Source organism: Microcebus murinus, chromosome 1, assembly GCF_040939455.1.
Source record: "Microcebus murinus isolate Inina chromosome 1, M.murinus_Inina_mat1.0, whole genome shotgun sequence".
Taxonomy (NCBI): Eukaryota; Metazoa; Chordata; class Mammalia; order Primates; family Cheirogaleidae; genus Microcebus; species Microcebus murinus.
Genome location: NC_134104.1, coordinates 32,765,589 through 32,788,292, shown reverse-complemented (window position 1 = coordinate 32,788,292; position 22,704 = coordinate 32,765,589). Strand labels below are relative to the sequence as shown.

Below are 22,704 nucleotides of genomic sequence, written 5' to 3'. Positions count from 1 at the left end.
CTTGATGCAGGGTTGCCACAAACGTTCACTTTGTTAAAAAAAAAACAACACAATATCTGCAAAGTGCAATAAAGCACAATAAAAAAAGCTATGCCTACGTGGTGATAATGTTGTCCTGAACGTTAGATTCAGGACACGTTAGAATGTTGTTAGATTTCACATCTAACCTTTCTTTTTAATGTAGTCCTGTACTTAATGCATCCAAAAATAGATGATTCTCTTCTACTTTTTTTTTTTAAAAACTAAATTATATTTGTCACCTTTATATCTGATGTCAGTGCTTTTTACATAGCATTCTGTGTCTAAACTCAATTTCTAATATTGATGTTGAATTACTTTTTCCCTCTGGATATCAGTAGAAATTAGCCTTTTTCAGTGAGTATCTCCTGCCTGCCATAAAGCTATTTAGATCTTCTATAAGGGAAATATTATTTGCATTTCTGACATTTTTGGGTAAGCTGTTCTAACTCAGAATGTCACAGTATCAAATTGGGTGGTCAGTGTTTTATATGTGAAAATGTTACCTGAGTACCAAAAAATGTTTTCTAAAGTTAAGGCATGAGTAATTACTGACTCACTATAATTATTTAAGGGCTCCTAAGCATGCATGGATGTTACAACCAAAAATAGAGTTTTTATTTCTCCCAAGAAAAGAGGAAAAATTAGAGCCATGAACAATGTGTTAGAAGCAGTGGCTTCAGTTGAAATCATGTGTAAGAACATCTATAATTCTATTAATGTGGTTTTTCTTGGCTTAATTATAGGAAGATCTCTAATTAATTCTTATAAATAAGAATTAATTTGTGAAATTAATTGTGGGTTTTCTTTTGTAGTTGTGTGGTATCAGCTGTTGAATGAGGAAAGTGTTATTTAGACATTATCAAGTAAAATTATTTAATTAACATGTAACTTAATGAAATGTAATCATATTAGCTACCTTATATTGGCAGACAAGTGTTTTATTTCAGGAATATTAATTAAAACAGAAAATTATTTGTCCATAAAATTATAAACATTACCATGATATTTTTCTCTCATTAGTTCTTTATCATTTAGAGAGAGAGCTAATATTCACTTTACAGACTTCTCTATCAATATTCATCTTTTTTGTCCAGCTAAGGAAAACAAAGAAAAATAATTTTCTGTGGTGATAGCATTTTTTTTCCTAATTCTGAAACACTATTTTCTTCAGTTTGTTCCCTTACCCTAACATTTTTATCTTCCAAGAACTCATATAACTTGTATGGCCTTCAGAAGTAATAAGTATTTTGTTTTAATATTTGTAAACATAGAGAAATTTGCTCCTGTGGGTAGGATGGTGATTAGGACCATGAGCTCTAGAATAAGACCATCTCAGGGTTTGAGTTCCATCTCTACCACTTGTTTGTGTTATAAAAGTAACCTCTTTATTTCTTGTTTTTTTCATTTCTACTCATACTCTACTTCATCTCAACAACTACTCCCAGAATTGTTGTCAGAATTAAATGAGTTCATGTGAGTGAAAGGCTGAGCAACAGTGTTGCCCACATATTATGGGATCAGCAGGTGTTAGCTGCTGTCATCATCATTACTGTCATCATCATTATTCCAAATATGCATTAGAAATTTGATAATAAAAGGAAAGAAATGAAAGGACCAGACAGAGAAGTAGGTACCAATCCTTTCTGCATTTTCTTGCCTAGCTTCTCTTTTCATGTCCTAGAGCCCAGTTCACCACCGTACAATGATTCCTTTCAGTCGTTTCACAGTATTGGAATTAAAAGTCTTCTGCTCCCTCATAAATCCCTTCCTCACTCTTGTACTGTTTCCCCGCCTTTTCTTCGTATTCCCCTTCCTGTATGTGCTGCAACACTGTCTTGATTTCCTTTCTTATGCACCCTTCTTTGTATTGTCTTTTTCCTTCAGATATAAATCCAATCATATATTATTCTTACTTACACTCTTCCCTTGAAAAATTCACACATCCTCATAGCTTCATCTGTGAGCTCTATGAAGATGTTCCCTAATCACCTCTCCACCCTTGAGCTCTGCCCTATTCACCAAGCAGTGTGTAATTTTGTAATGTTTAGTGACTTTATTCAATGTTGGGCAGCATGGAATCATAGATTTTTGAAACAGCAAGGAACTCTAGCAAAACCTGGTATAGCCCATTCAAATTAAATATAATTACTTGGTTTAGGAGATCTATAATCTTGTTTTAGGAGATGGTTTCAAAATTAGTACCAAAAGTTAAATTTGCGTAGGACTTTACAGTGTATGAGTGCTCTTATTTACACTAACCCGCCTGATCCTCCCATTATCTCAGTGATGCTGGCCAGGCAAGTATTTTTACCCTCAATCTACAAATGAGGATCAGAAAGATTTATAACTTCCACAAGGTCATATTCCTAGTAAGTGAATAAATGTGCTTTAATCTAGTTTCTCTGAGTTCAGTGCAGTTTTACATTTGGGTACCAGATAATTCATCTTTTAGCTGCCCTGTAGAAAAGCCATTAAATACGTGAAGCGTGTCTCACTAATTATAATTATAATTTAAATTTTTTCTCTACTTATATTTGTAGAAGTTAATGGTGCCTCTGACTAAATGTTTTTTTGCACTGCTATATTATCCTAGTTTCTGACACTCAAAAGCATGAATCAGTGTAAATATAAAACTGTTCCAGCTTTATTGAAGTTTATATATATTGTGTACACATAATATGTACAATATGATGTTTTGATATACATATGCATTGTGAAAAGCTTACTACAGTCAAGCTCATTAACATATCCATCACCTCACATTACCAGTTTTTTGTGGGGTGAGAAAGTTTCAAGTATATAATACATTATTATTAACTATAGTCACCATGTTGTACATTACATCTCCAGAACGTATTCATTTTACAAGTGAAAGTGTGTGCCCTTTGACTAAAATGCCCCTATTTTTCCCATCCCCCAGCCCCTGGCAATCATCATTCTACTTTATGTTTGTATGAGTTCAACTCGTTTAGATTCCACATATGAGATCATGCAGTATTTGTCTGTGTGTTGGCTTATTTCACTTAACATAATACCCTCTTGGTTCATCAGTGTTGTTATAGAATAACTGAACAGATTTTTAAAAAGGACCAACTATATGCTATCTATAAGAAACTAACTTTATTTTTTTGTAGGCTAAAAGTGAAGTCATGGAATAAGATATTCCACGCAAATGGAAACCAATAGAGAGCAGAAATAACTTATCAGCTTCAATATTTCCTTGTAGTATTCTTTATCACTTCTACCTAGTAAGATTAAAGCAGTATAGTTGTCTTAAAGGCAATTGAAAACTACTACATTAAATTTATTATACCCCTGGAAAATATATTTTTTAGCAATCACAAGTGTGTGTGTGTGCATGCCTGTGTGTGTATAAAGCTCTGTTGCTCATGTTGCTCATTTTTAAAATGCATATGGGGAAATGTTTAATTTGAATCTTTTTCCTCACAATAATCAATCTGATATAGTTTGGGCTATGTTCCCAGAGTTCCCAGGACTGACTGCAGTGATGATGCACCTGTGCGTGCATGCACACACACAGACACACACCTGCAGGTTTTACTTTTTAATTTTTCATGGGAAACAGCCTTTGCTCATTTGGCTTTCTAAAGCACCGAGACCTATACTGACATGATTTTCTATTTGGTCTGAAAAGTTAGAAGAAAAAGAGGCATATACATTAAGTATTAATATATGTTACTCCAAATAAGTTATGACTTCAAATAAAGAGAAAGGCTGTATCTACTACCACAGCTAAAATAATCAGCTCTCCAATTTTTTAAGTAAATTAATGTTTATACACTTTGCAGTCTTTAACTGGAAGATGGTAGTAGAGTAGTAGAAAATATTATAACTAAGCACATATCCTGGCCCTGCCAAATTATTAGATACATGATTTTGACAAGCTTATTTGATGTTCTGTGCTTAGGTTTAGTCACCGTTTAGAGAAAGCTAACAGTCAAGTTGATAATGAAGGTTTTTGAGTATATGCTGACTTTAATAAACTTGTAATCATTTTCCTTCTCAACTAAGAATTATATAAAATTTCTAGCTCTAAGACTCATATCAGTCAGAATTAATAACATGAGAATTAATTGCTTCAAACTAACAAGTATTCATTAAACTATAGTGAGTTATCCGAAATGAAGGAATTTTTTTCTTTTACAGATATTATATTATAAATCTATTTATTTGTGAAAGATATAAAATATTTGAAAATATCTAAGGTAAACTTCATAGATAATGAAATGGTAATGTGTCTGAAGTTATACTTGAAAAGATTCAAACTGTTAACTCTATAAAAACAAGAGAAGAAAATCAAGGTTGGCCTTTTATGACCAAAGTAGTATTAAGTTATTTTTTAAAGTTAAGCAAAAACATGTCCTGATTAAAAATCAAAACTCAAGTAGAAAACTGCAATAGGAAAATAATGAAAAGACAATATACTCAGCAAATATGCCAGGTACTAATCTAGGTCCTAGGTGTCAGAGAAATCAAAGATAGAAATCCCTTATACAGATTGCATTTTAATAAAGAGACTTAAAAATATAATAATTAAATATATAATATATTAAGATTTGATAATGCTATGGTGAAAAATCAGGGCAAGTACAAGAGATTGTGGGGCGATATTTAGTTTTCAGTTAGGGTAGTCAGGATAGGCTTCACCAAAAAGACTCAATATTTCTCAGAAGTTTAAAAAGAAAAAGTAAAAACCTTAAAATTAAAAACAGTATCTATTCCTCAAAGAGTTCTATCTACTGTCTGATTAAATTTTAATGTTAAAATTCTGAAATAACAGGAAAAGTGTTAGATTCTAGTGAGAACAAAGACAAAGGGAGAGGGGAATAGAAATAAAGATCATAAGGAAGAGGAGGCCAAGTTGAGTGTAAAAAATAAGATAAAGAATAAATAGATCCACTTTTACATTTTTCATCTCTTGAGACAGTAGTTTAAGTGGGTCGGAGCTTATAATAATAACAGCCACAGAAGCTAACAGAATAGTTTGAGCATTTTCCCCAGTGCTAGAAACTGTGTTCAGCACTCATTGTAGATTGCTTCTGTTAATCCCAACAACAGCCCTCTGTTTGTAAACAGCTGTATTGCCTCTGCTTACAAACAAGAGACTGAAACTCAAGGAAGTTAAGTAACTTGCTCAGAGGCATATAGTTGGTCATTGGCAGAACTGGGATTAGAATGTAATTGTTGGACCCCAAAGTTCATGGAGGCACCCACCATATTTTTTTTTATTTTTTTTATTTTTTTTAAAAGGTTACATGTTTTTATTTTCTCACCATATTTTAGTGTTTTAAGATGCTATTGCTTATCCTGTCTGTCTCCATGAAATGGCTCCGATGATGATTCTTGCTGGTTATTATTGTCTTTATTTTTCAGCAACTTTCAAGTTTCCTTTCCATTTAGACATATTGTGTTTGACTCCATTGAATGCAGTCTTCATACTAAGTTTGGTGGAAGGTGTTTCTTTATAGTCTGTGTCAAAATTACTTTGAGTTCAAAAACAATATTTTTAAAAAAATGTTGAGTCTGAGTGGTTTAAACTCATTTTGATAACGATGTAGAGGTTAAAAGGTGAATTAAAATCTGTTATTTAGAATTATATTTCTAAATAATTGCTATTGCTTCATCAGATAATTGAATTTGCAAGCTCTTTGAATAATCTTAATGACACAGACAAAGAATAACAGTTTTAGGAAGAGGTTAGAGGAGATGTCTGAGTACATTTTCCAATTTTTCTTTTTTCTTGAGTTATTGAGAAACACTGACATGTTTTACTTAAATTATATAATCTTCTAGGATTAAAGAAAAGTTCCTAAATAGGTTAGCCAGAAGTATTCTGTAAATTATTTTGAATAATTTCTCTATTTGCATAGAGAAATATGTGGTACTCAGTATTTTGTATTATTATTTGATTTGCTATTTACTGATGTGTGTCATTAAGCATGCTTAAGAATAAACTAATAATTTGCATGAAAATACATTTCCAAAACCATAGCAATCCATTAATTAACCTGGTAGATAATGACATTGGAGCCCGTCATCCTTTGAGCTTGTTATATTGCTAGATGTATTGCGCAATTTCTAAAAAGTTTTGTCCAAGGAATAAAACTTGCAGGGATTGGAGTTATTTTGTAGTCTAAAATCAGAAACCTTTTGTTAATGAAATGAGCTCATCCTAGACAATAATAGTCTGTTTTGTACTTAATTAAAATGTGTGGTTGTCATTTAAACATTTATAATTCACAAATTTGAATGCATATATAGGTCATGTGTGAAGATGTTGCTTTTTTTGAAAGATCAAAATTTTAATATGAACTAATAAGAGTAAATATATCTATATAGGCTGGGTGTGGTAGCTCATGCCTATAATCCTAACACTTTGGGAGGCCGAGGTGGGAAGATCCTTTGAGGCCAGGAGTTCAAGAGCAACCTGAGCAAGAGTGAGACCCTGTTTCTACAAAAAATAGAAAAATTAGCTGGGTGTGATGATGTGGGCCTATAGTTCCAGCTACTCAAGAGACTGAGGTAGGAGGATCGCATAAGTCCAGAGGTTTGAGGTTGCAGTGAGCTATGATGATGCTGCTGCACCCTGGGTGACAGAGACTTTGTCTCCCAACCCCCCAAAATATATACATATATATATATATATATATATATACATATATATGTATATTTCTTCTTCTTAAAGAGAAGTTACATTTGGCATTCATCATATTTTAAAATTTACTTTGACTACATTCAATAAGTTTTCTATCTACTTTCACATTCCTCTCCTTTTAAATTTTATTTTTAAAATATAATATTGGAGGATTTTTTAAACTGAAGTCAAGGAGAGAGAAAACTAAATGGATATTTTCCATCGAAAGTAACATAATCATAAATGTTATATTACCATAAAAGGTTTAAAAAAATAATTAAAATATTATAATTCTCATTTCCAGTATTGAATTTCTAAGTTTAATGTATATTCTGGATCACAGAAGTAAAGACAGAAATGCCTAAATCAGATGTCAAACACACACACACACACACACCCCTACCACACACTAACAGACATACCCATTCATACAATGTCTAGCAACACATCACAAGTCTTTGCTACTCCTGCATTTGGAAAGAGACCTGAGAGGGCCACTAAAAGTTGTTGTTTATGGCCCTTCCTGTGATTCAGGACAATAAACTAGGACAATAACTAAGCATAATTTTGCTATGTTGATAAAATAAAGGGACAGATCTATTTGAGATCCTATTCAGATAATAACCTTAGGTTTTGTGGATTGTAGCTGGCAATAAATAAAATTCAATTCATGAAACGTAAAAAAGGAGGATTATGTTAGAAATTGTGGCAAGCCTTTTGCTGGATAGTTATCTTCAGACTATTAAAAACCTAAAACTCTCCTTGCTTCCTAGCAACCTATTTTACCCTATAAGATATTTGTTCACATTTACTTCGATTAGAATATTCCTTAGAGTTTTACACTTAATGCTTTCTGCTTTTTGTATAGAGTTATCTCTCCAGGGATTGCTCAGCTCCTAGAAGTTATTGTAGTCATTATAATATGAATGGGTTGATTAAAGAATTATATATAAATTATATATAAAAATAACTTATATTAAATTCATATTCTAAGATGTACTTTTTTCCACATTTTAGCATGTTCTTCACTTTGGATATGTCTAACAATGATTGGGATATGTCTAACAATGATTGGTGTGGTACTGATATTCTTTTCTCTTTATTAGAGATATATAAAATAATTCATCTTAAAATTGATGTGTCTGAGATTTGAAGATACATGGTAACTTACCAGCTTTGCTGTTTTTATGGTGAACTAGTCACTGGAGAACCCCTCTTTTTGTCATTCAATTTGAAACCTCAAACGTTGTACCTTACAATAAATTTCTTTAGCTTCATCAGTGGAAGTGAAGTGAGTTTAGTGCAGAATGATATAAATGATAGTACTTCTTACATCAAAATCCTTATACTTTGAACAGACACTTTATCAAGTGGCTGAGCAAACACAGCAGCTTTTGAAGTATTTGAAGAGCCATTGAATTTAAGAGTCTTCATGCCTTCACTGTTCTTTAATCTTATTAGTACAGGCCTCCTTCAGAACTTGGCTCTTCTTGGTTCAAATTTAAGGACATAGATTATAAAATAACGCTTAAAACATCTTATCTACTTCAACCTGTTGATAGATATATCAAATACTTAGGAAGCTCTTGAATTTTAAATAAGAAATCATAATATTTTAAAATGCTATCCAAATTAATAGGGAACTATTTGATCTCCTTTAAAAAAAGATCTCTACTAAAAATTTCTGTCATTCTCTCCCTACTGTATTTTTTCATATGGAGCAAGATAAATTTTTTGGTCCAGTATTTTGTCTTAGCCAACAAAATGATCAAATGAATTAAATAAATAAGAAATGGACTATAACAAATATAGTGAAGCTCAAATAGTCAAACTCCAAAATGATTGTTAAGAATACCAGTCTTTTGTGTGATCCACACTGTCTGGGGGATGGACATGCTTGAAGCTCTGACTCGAGGAGGGAGGGCAGACAAGGGCAATGTATGTAACCTTAACGTTTGTACCCCCATAATATGCTGAAATAAAAAAAGGAAAAAAATAATAATTTCGATGGATATCACTTTATCTGAATTTCCTATTTTTATCCTCATATTCATTCTGGCTTCTTTGTGCTTGGAACATAAACGTTAGATTTAAATAAGAAATTGCATATGAAAATGCTTTTGCCTAATTCTTGACATAAAATAGGTGCCCACATGTAGAGAATAGGGTAATCAGATGTACATTGGACTTGTGTGTAGATCCCAGTTCTCCTCTATTCTCCCCTTGCACTTCTGTTTCCCAAAATTAAGCATCAATTTTCTTATTTTGAGTACTGTCACTTGTACATCTAAAATCTCCATCTATGTGTCTCCATTACCACTATTAGAGTTTAGCCCAACTTAACTGTCCTTGGGCTGTTAGACTCCTGACTGGTTTTCCTGACTTAGTCTTTCCTCTGTCCTTCCTATTCTGCCTGTAACATCCAGATTAATTTTCTTGATTGTTATGTCTTTTCTCAAGAATTTTCAACCTTATCATACTTAATTAACGAAATCAATCTTAATAGCCTATCCCAGCCTTCAAAACTCTTTATATTCAAACTTTTGATACTACCTTTTCTTGTTGACTCTTCCTCTCATTGCATATTACTTTTACTCTACTTGTGGACATTCATATGCATGCCTAATCTCCTTGTAAAGCATGCAAATTACATGTAAACTAAGACCATATCTTAGTAGTTTTTGTATCTTGCACAGTACCTTGTACATTGCATGTACTTAGTAAATGAATAGGGGAGTAAAGATAATTTATTATACTTTCCTCTAATATAAAAAAAATAATATATGTAATTTGACCTCTCTTAGTGATTCAGGCTTTTCATCCTGAATATCAGTTTCAAAGATTTATTGGGAACCTATTATGGGAAGGCACTCTGCTAGAGGTAGGGAGGTTGCTAGGGACAATAGATAGCCTGTTGAAGTATCCTGCTAAATTTGTTCTATGTGGTATGTAATTGGAATCCATATAACAAACGTAGTTTAAAATAAGTATGAATTGGCTCGGAGCCATATTTTCAGAGATACATTCATTCTCTAGTGGAAAGGGGATAATGTAGGAATTTTGGTGCTATGTGGGTCCTATGTTTTGTGTGTATGTGTATCTGTGTGTGGAGGTATGTATGAGAGAGGAGTGAGAAAACATGCAAAACAAACAAACCAGTTGCTTAAATAACCTCTTTAAAAATCTGTACTATTTGGTTGATGGGTACACTTAAAAGCCCTGACTTCACCATTATACAATTCACCCTTGTATCAAAAAAACCACTTGTACCCCCTAAATCTATTGAAATAAACAAAAGGAAAGAAAATTCCCTGACAACAACAAATTTTATTCTAATTTTAAGCACTGTTCCTAAAAGATGGGGTTTTATGATACTTGAATAATATGCGGTACCAATTCACAGTTATAAAGCTCTTTCACCACCATTACCTTTTACCTAGAGTTTTAACTTGTTGAAATTTCTGGTCTAAAGGAAGTTATAGTGTTCCTTGGGTAATATAGATACAAGGCTGGGTAATTCCAAAAGTGGCCACAGCAGAATTTTTTCTTTAAATTATAGATCAGAAAAACATGCCTAAATTGATGTTATGAAACTTGCTCTATAGTTTTTATAAGCTTTCCCTTTATGGCTACAAATTATATATATTAAGTAAATAGATTCCAACCATTTTCAATATGATGATTTCTTTCAATGTCAAAAAGAAATGGACACTTATATAACAATTACTCTTTCAGTTTCCTTTGAGAAAATATATAGGGAAAAACTTACTATTAAATTTTGTGACTTTTTAAAAGAGTCTACATTTTAATAACCAAAACATATACAGTCTTTGAAATATAATGTCAGGCTGGGCACAATGGCATGCACCTGTAATCCCAGCTACTTGGTAGTCTAAGGCAGAAAGATCCAGCAGCAAAGGAAACAATCAACAAAATGAAAAGACAACCTATGGAAGGGGAGAAAATAATTTGCAAGCTATTCATCCAACAGGGGAGCAATATCCAAAATATTCAAGGAGCTCAAACATCTCAATAGCAAAAACCAATCCAACTTACAAATGGGCTAATGATATAAATAGACATTTCTTAAAAGAAAACACAAATGGCCAACAAATACATGAAAAAATACTGGATATCAGTAATCATCACGGAAATGCAAATCAAAACCACAATGAGGTATCATCTCACCTCAGGGTGGCTATTATCAAAGACAAAAAAATAACAAATGCTAGCAAGGATGTGTTAAAAGGGATCTGTTATACAGTGTTGGTGGGAATGTAAACTAGTACAGCCACTATGGAGAACATTATGGAGGTTCATCAAAAAACTATGCCTAGGACTATCATAATATCTGGCAATCCCACTACTGGGCGTTTATCCAAAAGGAAGGAAATCAGTATATCAAAGAGACATCTATACCCCCCATATTTATTACAGCATTATTCACGGTAGCCAAACTATAGAATCAACATAAGTGTCTAAGAGTCAATGAGTGGATAAAGAAAATGTGATATGTATACACAATGGAATGCTACTCAGCCATGACAAGGAATAATGTCTTGTCATTTGTGGCAACATGGATGGAACTAGAGGACATTATGTTAAGTGAAATACACCAGGAACAGAAAGTTAAACACTGTATGTTGTCACTTATATGTGGAAGCTAAAAAAGAATAGTTGATCTCATAGAAGTTAAAAATAGAACAGAGGATACTAGAGGCTGGGAAGGGAAAGGAGGGGTAGAGAGAGATTTGTTAAATGACACAAAATTGCAGCTATATAGGAGGGCTAAGTTCTAGTGTTCTATGCTTTTGTAAGATCACTATAGTTAACAGTATTATATAGTTTCAGATAGCTAGAAGGTAGACACTGAATGTTCCCAACACAGATGATAAATGTTTGAGATGATGGATATGCTGATTGCCCTGAGCTGCTCACTGTATGTTACATGTATCACAACATTATGTACCTCTATAATAGGCATAATTATTATTCTGTTAATTTAAAAATGTAAGAAAAAATACATGTGTATAATATTATTTAGTCTTAAGACAATGCCTAATGCACATATAGATTCCCAGTCCCTTATAACATAACTACTCACTCAAAGAGGACCTTATATAGTAATAACATGAATACCAGTCAGTGCTTCTTAACCCATAGGTTGGGAACCACCACTTTCAATGATATGCTTGCCTTCTTTAGTCCCTACTACTAAAACTCTATGTTGTTAACCAGTAATTTATTAATTGATACTTTTATTTAGTAGTTCTAAATAGGATTCCAAGATATTATTCTCTAAACTATACCGGTTTTATTTTTGTTTTAAGATTTGTCCAAGTGTTTACTGAACTGGAATGAAGAACCAAAAGTTAAACATTTAATAGTTCTTTTCATTCCACAATGTTCATTTATTTGTTATGTCTCAAGTTATTTGTTTTCATTATCCATATTTCTATATTAAATATTGGTAGGCACAAACCATTGAGTGATTTTAGTATGTGAATGTGTCTAATAGTCATTTGAATCTCAATCTTTCTTTCTCTCTCAACACACCAATATTCTGATTATCAGTTTCAGTTTGAATCAGAGCAGGCTGACCTGGATTAACTAAGGTGGAGCCACCACTATCAGCAAAATTTCTTGTGGCATGTCCATCTGCATCCTTGACCCAGGCATAGGTTTTCAAGGATAAAAATGGTGGATCATTGTTCATTACTCACATGGACTATTAATGTGATAATTTTTGCTGTAATAAAAATATACTAACATTTCTGTGATTGAAGATTTTTATACTAGGTAAAGGAAAAAAAAGCCCTTAAACCTATTTGTGTCCCTTCTTAGCCTAGAGGAAACTTAAGATTTCTAAATACCAATATATATTTAATTGTGGACTTTTATATCAAGTACCATTTGTAGATATTTTGAGCATCATTAATTTGAGCATAATAATATAGTTTTTTATTTATTTTGTTATAAATACAGTAATGCTAACATGCCTAATAACTCACTCTGCAAAATCATATGTTCAGTCTGTATCTACAGTTGCAACATCCATTGTTTTTTAAATATTTTCTATTCAAGGTTGTTTGAATCCACAGCTGTGGAACCCATGGATATGGAAAGCTGACTGTATATATTTAGTAATAAATTCAAGACACATGGAGATAGCATAGATACTATATACTTGAAAGTTCACTATGTATTGAACTTATTCTTTATGACTTTTCTAGGTAGAAATAGTCCCAAGGAGTCAAATTTCTATTCAGTATGGAAAAGAATTTCTAACAAGTGAAATGGGTTGCTTTTAAGAGAAAAGTAGATTCTCTGTTCATAGATATATGCAGTGGCAGGCTGGATGATCACTTGATGAGGTGTGATAGAGGGATAACAGGAATCTAATAGGTGTGTGGAGTAGATAGCCTATAAAGCCCCTTTCAAATATGAGAATCTCTGGAATATTAGAGAAGAAATGAGTACATAGCACAAATCCTGATTTAACACTGTTCAGAATGCTCACTTTTAAATTGCTCTCTCAGAAAATATTTTACAATGTCTCATTCAACTGCTGAAGTGTTGTGAATTCCTTAAGACCTGTACATTCAAGATTGTGCTAGACTCAGATGCAGCAGAATATGGAGGGCACCAGAGACTGGACCACAACACTGATTTCTTTTCTGAGGCTTTTGAACACAATGGGCGTCCCCATTCTCTTTTGGTAAGTAAAGTTCTTCAGATATTTTTTATTCTATTTTAATTCAATCCTTTATTTTTACAGTGATGTTTTTGTTCAAAGAAATGACTCTTCAAATAAGCAACATGAAAAAAGTGCAGAGAGTGGAAGGGAAAGAGGACTATGCTTTAAATGTAATGTGTGGTTCTGGACTAAATTGGGTTTTGGAAAAACTAATAGTGAAGGATATTTAGGGGACAATTGGAGGAATTTGAATATTAATAGGATTAAAAACTATTTCTCAGAAAATGAGAGGAAGGTAGTTTTTTATTTTTCTTCCAATTATGAACATTTCTATGTTCATTTTTTACACAATTCGCTTCCCTTCTGTTCTTTCCTTCTCTGTAATATTTTACATTGAGCAGATTTCTACATTATTGACTATCTAATGAAGTTTAATTTAAAACACCTTAATGGAATCAATGAAAAATATATCTTTTTTTCTTTCATGTAGTAAATTGAAGATTGAATTCATTCTAGTTATAAAATTCTCTGGTTTTCTCATATTACTGAGGAAGGCATTATATTATATAGCTAACTTTTACATTGTGGTGTTGACACAAATGATAGGATGTTGCTTTAAACTACTAATTTAAATCTTTTTAAAGATGTAGAATTTAGCAACTGTAGATTTAGAGGAATTCTTCATTTAACTTAAGGCCATATAGTAGGCTCTAGGCCACATTACACTATATTATCCTTTCTTTTTCCTCTTCCTGAGCAGTCCCTCTCTATCTCTTTGTCTTAAACCTGGATTTTTTTCCTCTGTGGGAGTATTGGATTAAGATATGTTTCACATTCCTGACACCAGGAGATACCTAACAAATGTATAGCTTTACCATAGCTGTTAGAGCTATGATTTCAATAAATTGTCTCACTTTTCAAAAGTGTAGGTGTAAGTCAGACATGAGAATCTGTATGGTACCCCTGGATCCGCCACTTTTCTACTATTTTCCCATTTCTTAGAGTGGTACCAGCACTTGACTTTGTAAGCTGCCATGTTATATACAGAACTGATATGCCAAAAAACATGGCATAAAATGAGTAAATAGAACAGGGATTACAAAAATTGAGTTGTTGAATTGTAGTCTATGAGGAAAGTGCAATGGCCATGGGAGACTTAAGTGTTGCTCTAAATGTATGTGAGTGCATATGGGTGTGTGTTAATGATGGGATTGATATAACTTTCACTCTCTCTTTCTCTCTCTCTCTCTCTCTCTATATATATATATATAGAGATTGATACATATTTACTTTTATTATAAGAGAGATCAAAGGTGCTATCAGATTCTTTCTTCAAAAAATTATTGCTATAGTCTGTCAGAATATTCAATTTTGACATGTAAAATAAGATTGATAAAAATAGTTTCAGAAGTGAATAAGAAAATTGCATTAAAGTTCTGAAATAACTAAAAGAGTTAGAGATCCCTAAGGGGTTAGGAAAGATGATTGAGCTCACAAAGACGAATCATGGAGAAGCTGCAACTGATTATAATAAAACTGAACTCTAACCAATTGAACTAGATTTAAAGGGGTATGAAAAATTTAGACAGCAAAATTCTTACATAGTCAACTTTCCTAAATGTTTATATATCCGAACAGGGTTCTGTTTACAGAGCGAGCTGTTGGTATGCAAAGATCACAAAATGTCATGGCAAAGGATCTGAGATCAAGCCCCCAGTTTGCTGTTTGCTAAAAACTTGAGTAATTTAACTTCTTTGCACCTCAGTTTCCATCATCTGTTAAATGAGGACTAATAATAGTATCTTCCCTACAGAAATAGATTCTTAGGAAGCATAAGTTCATTCATCCATATTGCCAAGCTATGTAGAAACCACATATTTGAAAGTTGTTATTGTCAGGGCTAGTCAATAATTATTTAGTATTTTAAACATGTCAAGATGCTCAGTGCTTTGAGAACACACAAGAATACCTTCTCCCAACTTTGGGGAAATTATAATCTTAGATGAGGGCTCACAATCTTTGGGATTGGGCAGAAAATATCTTGTCATCCTTTCCATTTTCTAAGAGCAAAGATATTCTGTCATAATTAGAACAAGTCAACTAACCTGTGGCAGCAGCAGTCAGGAGATTACTTTTCAAGCACTAATTAAATTGATCTTGCAAATATGGAACATGCAATTCTAAATTAGCAGATAGAATGAAGAATATCTCATGAGTTTCAATAATATTAATACATAGAGGAATACAGTACTACAAGGACATGAGAAATAGAAAAGTGCTTAACCACCACCTGTAATAGAATTCCAACCCAACCCGGTCAGTAAGATAAGTATTAGCCCTGTCTTCCCAACAGCAACATCTTGTTTTCAGTGATCACAGGTGCTTCAGGAATCTCATTTAAATAAGTCTTTAGGCTCCAGTTGAAATGAACACTGGTTTTAATGTTAGAATAAGGGAGGCCAAGCAAACCAGTAGGAAAAAAAATCCTTTTTGCCAGTTACTCTGCAAAAAGTGAGAGAAAAACTCACATTAATAAATGTACCTATTATAAGAATGCCTCACTATAATTGTAATTCCTTATTAAACTGATTCCTATGCGGTGGGATCCGGTCAGGCTGCTTGAACATGACCATAAGTCATGGTGGTTCTCACAACACTCCCAGCAAGATCACTCTTGCCTCCCATACTCCTAGAATACAGGGGGGAAGGGAGGACAAGATATAACTTTTCCCTCTTCCATGACATTTCTGCCCATCATAGCTAGTACACAGCATTTGCTAAAGCTTAATTTGCAAGCTCAATAATCCAAAGGATCTGCTGAATAAGTGTCAAATCTGTTTTCAAAGATAGCAACAAACAGAGCTTGAAGGAATCTTAAAATAGCCATACATGCTGCATCAGCAGGTACCGCTCTAGCGTTGTCTCTATGTGCTCCAGTCAGTTGCAAGTGTGAAGCCAGGGATAACTGCATGTGTACCGCTGTTGAAAAGTAATTGCTAAGCTCAGAGTATCTCACAAATGCCGAAAAGCAATACGGCAGAACTTCTTTGGTCTGCTTTACTGGCGGTTATTGGAAACCCCATTTTAGCATAATCGTTTCTCTATATTTTGGTTCCTGATATAGGAATTTATATGTTAACTGGTGTGTTAATCAGTACACTGGAGGCAGGGGACTTCCTCTTCTCTGGTTCATAAATTCAAATTCCATGACATAAGTGGGAGAACAGAGATTATTCAGCCTTACATGAGTTAGATTTCCTACAGTAACTGAAATTGTCTCGACAAAGAAAATGAGAATAATGCAATTGGTTTAGAATTCATTGCGTTATCAATTAATCCCCTTATCAATAAAAAGTATATATCCGTTTACTCCCACTCTAAATTTTGGGGTTCAAATGTAGACTTTTGGTGTAAATACAGGATGTGGCATAGATATGTCGTGTTTTATTGTCCCTCAGTTGTAAGTATTAAAAATACAACTTAACAGTTAAAAAATATCTTTTGCTCTATCTAGAATTAAGAAATATCTTTAGTTTTTCAGGCCAGAAAAATCTCAATTCTTAAAGTCTACTTTTTCTAATGTTTCTAAATTAGATAATATACATTCCTATGTAGCAACACTTACCAGCATCTCTTTTCTCCTAACCCTACTACAAAATAACAAGAGAATATAATTTATTTTTTCTTAGACAATATTTTATAAACTAAAGCATGTATGTGAAGACTAAAATTATTTTATGTCACTTTATTTTTCAAAATAATTTATAATTTTTTATGAAAAAGCGTGTATATGTAGACTGTTAAAGAATCTGATGTCTTTTTCATTGCATGTCTTCATTCTACCAAGATTTTATTTGCATGTACTATTTCTAAACTTAACAATTTTTAAGAAAATTTTAAAAATTAACCTTATTCTATTAAACCATTTTTAGTTTAAAATTTTCTTTTTCCAACTGTTTGACACCTTGTTTTCAAAAATTGTATAATTAATATTTGTAACTCAATTATAATCCTAAAAGAAAACATTTTGTCTTGATGATAGAATAGATCATTGTGTGATCAGTTATTTTTTTTTTTTTTTTTTTTTTTTTTTTTTTTTTTTTTTTTTTTTTTTTTTTGAGACAGAGTCTCACTTTGTTGCCCAGGCTAGAGTGAGTGCCGTGGCGTCAGCCTAGCTCACAGCAACCTCAAACTCCTGGGCTCGAGTGATCCTTCTGCCTCAGCCTCCCGAGTAGCTGGGACTACAGGCATGCGCCACCATGCCCGGCTAATTTTTTATATATATATCAGTTGGCCAATTAATTTCTTTCTATTTATAGTAGAGACGGGGTCTCGCTCTTGCTCAGGCTGGTTTTGAACTCCTGACCTTGAGCAATCCGCCCGCCTCGGCCTCCCAAGAGCTAGGATTACAGGCGTGAGCCACAGCGCCCGGCCTATTTTTTAGCCATACTAATGGTTAGTGTAGTAATCAAGTCATTAAAATAATCACAATAACTAGGTAGATTTGCATGATTTGACTCTTTTAATAAATGAATTGGATTATACTGTGCTATTCTGATTTCTTCTGAAGAGTTGACAATGAATACAGCTAGAAAAAATGAAACTCAGCCATGTATTATATTATTTCATATGTTCTTAATGTGATTTTAGCTATAAAATGTTTAGGGCTATTTAAAGGCTAATGAATTAGCATAGCAGATAGGTTTACCAGCATGTATATTATCTGTAACATGCATAATAAATAGTTTCTATATACATGTACTTAAATATAAATTCTTTATATTTAGATATACTTAAATATTTAAATCTACATAAATTACATTCATGTTTCTTTTCTCTTGCTGTATGAATCAAAACTATTTTTTGAATTAAAATGATAAAATAAGAATTAAAAGCCGATTCTTAGCACTAAATTTTAGGAACCCCAAATTGTTCATATCTGTAATTGTCTCATCATAAGGGTTAGCTCTGATTATCTTAAGTCCTTGAGTGTAATTGGTAGTCATTTTCTAACTACTAAAAAACTGATTTACATACTCATAACCCTAATAAAGAAGAAAACTCAAAATTCCATAAATACCCATAGTTAAGAAAAATTACTTGGGGAAATTCTTTCATGTTGCCTAAACCGCAAGGGCTCTAAAGCAACATAAACACATTCTGGTAATTAACACTGCATCAAAAAAATATAATTACACAATATTCCTGTTAATGATATTATACAATTATCAACTGAAGGTTTTTGAGCAGATAGTATTAAGAGGTCTCTATGTGTGACTGGAATTGTCATTATAAAGCTTCTCACATAAAAAGACCAGCACCATTTAATGAGAGTTCTTAGACGGTTTTTTAACCATTAAATGACATAATAGGAAACTCAATGCATAGATTTCAAACCTTGAACTTCTTATGGCATCTTTTTTTTTAAATAACTCTTAAATTTAGGCTAGATAAAATATCAAGGGATCAAAGAGAGTAAGACTGTTTCCAAATTATCAATATATGGTTATTATTTATATTTTATTAACAAAATAATGGTGAGGTTATGAAGCAGAGTAGATACCATAAGAACATAGGATCCAAATACGATGCTGACATGACTTGGCCCAGTAGATCACTATACCACACAATGAGAGGGCTATAGTCATTTGTGCTAGGCCTGACTAATGTGTTTCATTGCAACTTATCTGTCTTTTTTGTCTGCATTATAGGATGATACCATATCAGAGAAACATTTTCAATGTTGAGGGAACTGATATTCTTTTATCTAGTCCCTGGTGCTACTGAGAAATTTAGATTAGTCTTTAGTTTAGATTGTTCATGGCAGAACAATTCAGAACCATTCTAATTATTACCTACTGTCCCACTGATTAGTTAGAACCAGTTACTGTGTTACCCCAAACTATATATACATAGATAAGACCCCTTAATAAAAGTACATGGGAAACTCCTTTGGAAGGGGAGGTCACTGTCTTGATTCTTGCTTATTTTGATTAGACTTGGGGAGGGAAAGAATCCATTGTTAGTTTCTTTCATTTCTCCTCCTTTGCTCTGGTCTGTATTCCTTATGTCTATAGCTTCATTCTGGAAACTCACCATCCTTCTGACTGGAGTTGTCTGGATCCTTGGTAATAGTCCTACATTATCATGGATACCTCCAGCTTCCTTTTGTTGAACCAATCTTATAACATTTTACCTATCACAGTCAAAGAGAAAACATTGCATAGAAAGGATTGCATTAAATTCTGATGGGGTTTCAAAGTTATAAGACATGAAATACACCATGTAAATTATAGGGAAACAGATTTTGGTATAGAAATACATGGTTTCCATATTTAATGATTGCATGAATGTAAAATTTATCTTTTTAGAAATACTGGATTGCAAATCAAACCATGAGACATTGAATACACAGTGACTGTTAGTGTTTGTGAAATTTTTCTCAGATGATTCTCATTTCCTAAATTACTATTACTTTTAACTGAAGATTAGAAAAACTATTCTCTGCCCATTACATCCAGAATATAAATTTCTTTAAATGCCACCATTTTAAAACTACAAACTTTAATCTTTGATTTTCAAAACTATCCAACTGTATTGGTGTGTCTGATTTTTTTTTAAGAGTAGAAAGAGTTCTTTATTGGAGAAACCTTAAGGGAAAACATGTTCATTTACAGAGCCGAGATACATTGGACATACAATGAAAATCAACTATTCTATTATTTTATTTTAAATTTTTCCTAAAGCTATGTTTGCTTTGTATCTTTCATTCTGGTTCTAAACTATAAAGCCGTTTTTTTAACCATCAGGCAAGCTTTCACATAAAGTGGCTGAAAATAGTAAAATATAGCAAAGTAAGAAATGAAGAGAGATTGTCACTATGATAAGAAAAACCTATAATATTATTTTTACTCTTTGCTTTGTTAATAGTTAAATGTGTTATGTATGAAATAGCACATAAATAAGCATCAAGCCATTCAAATTCCTTCTCAATTTTATAAAAATTTTCAGATGTAATTATATTAGAGGAGAATATCTTGTTAAATAGGCACATGTCGATCCACTATTATTCCTTTGTCCATTGTTTATTCTTTTGCTCAGTCATCATTGATATCTGCTTTTTTCAATGGTACCTACAAAAAGTTAGAAATAAAATGACATACGACATCTGCCCTCATTAAAGCTCATAATCTAGTGGGAAGGATAGATAGTAAACTTGGAGGAAAATCACAAATTGTATTAATTGTTCAGAAAGAAACAAAAGCCTGCTCTAATTGAAAATAAAGTGGACAACCTATATCTAGGGTTGTCAGGGAAAGCCTGTCTATAGAAAAACCTAGGTTTTTTCAAGATCCAAGAGATACAGAACAGCAAGGCAAAGAGTGTTCAGAGGAGAAACCATATCTTAAGCAAAGATCCAGAAGAAGAAAAGAATTTGACATGTTCAAGAAACTTGAAGACTCCCGTGGCTGGAGCCTAGTGGGTGGAGATGCAGGTGATGGAGCTGAGCAGAGATGGTAGATGTAAGCAAGGGGGAGCTGAGTGAGGGCCTGGCAGGACATGGAAAGAATGTATATTTTAAGTGCAATCCAAGCTTTTTCATTGGTTTAAATTGGGGAAGGGCCTAAAATACACTTAGAACCTCTTATAATACATTTCAGTTTTTGTTCTTCAAATGAAAGGAAGGAAAGAAGGAATTATAAATAAAAGTATCTTGAGACAAAGCAATGCTGTGTATATTGCCTTACTTCATCTCAGTAGAGTAACATTGTGAACGGTAGAGCAGCCTTCCTTCACTACCTGATAGTGCCTACTGTCTGAAGAACTTTGGGTTTTGTAAATAGTATGGAGCCCTCTAGTGGTGCTTTCTTTACAATAATAGTCTTATGTTGCTGCTGAACTCTGGGAACTGTGGAATTGAGCCTTGGCAGAGCCCATAGAATTATAAAGATAACAGTAACTTTAGGCAAATGTGAGACTGCACCATGCCTGTATCCTTTATAATGACAGAATGTTTGCTATTTTTTTTCAATCGCACTGACATAATTGTGTTGACTTAGGTGTACATTCCAAGCCGAGTGGCCCTCATCCTTCAGAATGTGGATCTGCCAAACTGAAGAGACCTGATTTCAGCTCCACTAGATACAGATGCGTATTTTGTTTTCTAGTTCTTATTCTCATTGTCACACAGCGCTTATAATGTGTAAGCTTTTCAAAATACAGTTGTCTAGCCAAAACATCTGATGCCTGAAATTCAATATTGGTATATGCAAATAAGTAAAACTTTTCTTTAAGAAGTAGATGGAAGGGTACGTTTAAGATTTTAGGAATCCTAGACCGTATTTTCAAGTCATCTTAGCAGCTAGGATTCTCAAATAAAGTGTTATATATAGTGTCTTTAAAGCATTTTACTTTCCTGGACAATTATTTCATCCTTTTAAGTTCAAATTTGAATCATTTGTCATGTATGATTATTTCTGTTGAATGTATATGATATTTTTTTAAGATGGATATTTGGTGGCCTTATATGTTCTAATATCTCTTGGTATGAATTATGAGGAAATAAGATTATTCCTTTTTTTTCAAATTTTGTTTAAAAATACTGTAATAAAATGTACTAATAATATAAAATTAAAAATTATATCAAAGATAATATAAAAGCCATTGCCTATGGACTTATCTGTGTCTCATTTTGCATAACTTTTATCTTGTGATTTCTTGTTCACTTAGTATTTTGGTAGATGCTTATATCTCAGTCTTTCTGAAGGCCTAAAATGGTAATTGTAGCATTTCAGAAAATGTCTTTCATTTCAATCAATAAAAACCAAAATTGCAAAATTGCCTTTGCTAATGTTTATTTGCTGTGCTATTAGACTGATTTAGAATGAATATTAACATGCCTTATCTCAACTTGATATGCTCCCCAATGTATTCATATGTGTATGATGGACTGGGAGGCATGGAGATTAACAATTTTTTTCTTTCTTTAGGTACCATTTATAACTTGAAATGATACTAATCAATTCAGATATTTGAGCTAGACTTCAGCTGTAAACCTGAGCACTTTTAGAAGCTGAAGTAACTACCTCAACTCAGTGGGATACTCCTTTGTGAAATTACCCCTCACTTAATTAAATAGTAGGCCAGAGGTCTAAAATCATTGATATGTAAGTCACTCATAACTGAGAAATTATGATGCACTTAAGGGATATAAGGTATCTGTCACTTTTCTTAAGATCTAATTTTTTCCTTTACATTAATACTGACTGCTTGGTTTTTGGTTTCAGACTGATTATTCATGATTAATTAAGAGTACTTGGAAGTTTTTTGT

At 32.8% G+C, this 22,704-nt stretch overlaps 1 protein-coding gene across 2 annotated transcripts in view; it reads left to right on the top strand.

The window, feature by feature from the left end:
• The window catches only part of GBE1 (1,4-alpha-glucan branching enzyme 1), a 280,122-nt gene extending 257,908 nt beyond the window's left edge, over nt 1-22,214 (top strand). For both annotated transcript variants that reach the window (XM_076000886.1, XM_076000895.1), the window contains 2 exons: nt 13,279-13,394; nt 21,434-22,214. In XM_076000886.1, coding sequence (XP_075857001.1) covers nt 13,279-13,394; nt 21,434-21,490 — 173 coding nt within the window. In that variant the 3' untranslated portion in view covers nt 21,491-22,214. The remainder of the gene's footprint in view (nt 1-13,278; nt 13,395-21,433) is intronic.
• The last annotated feature ends 490 nt before the right edge of the window (nt 22,215-22,704 follow it).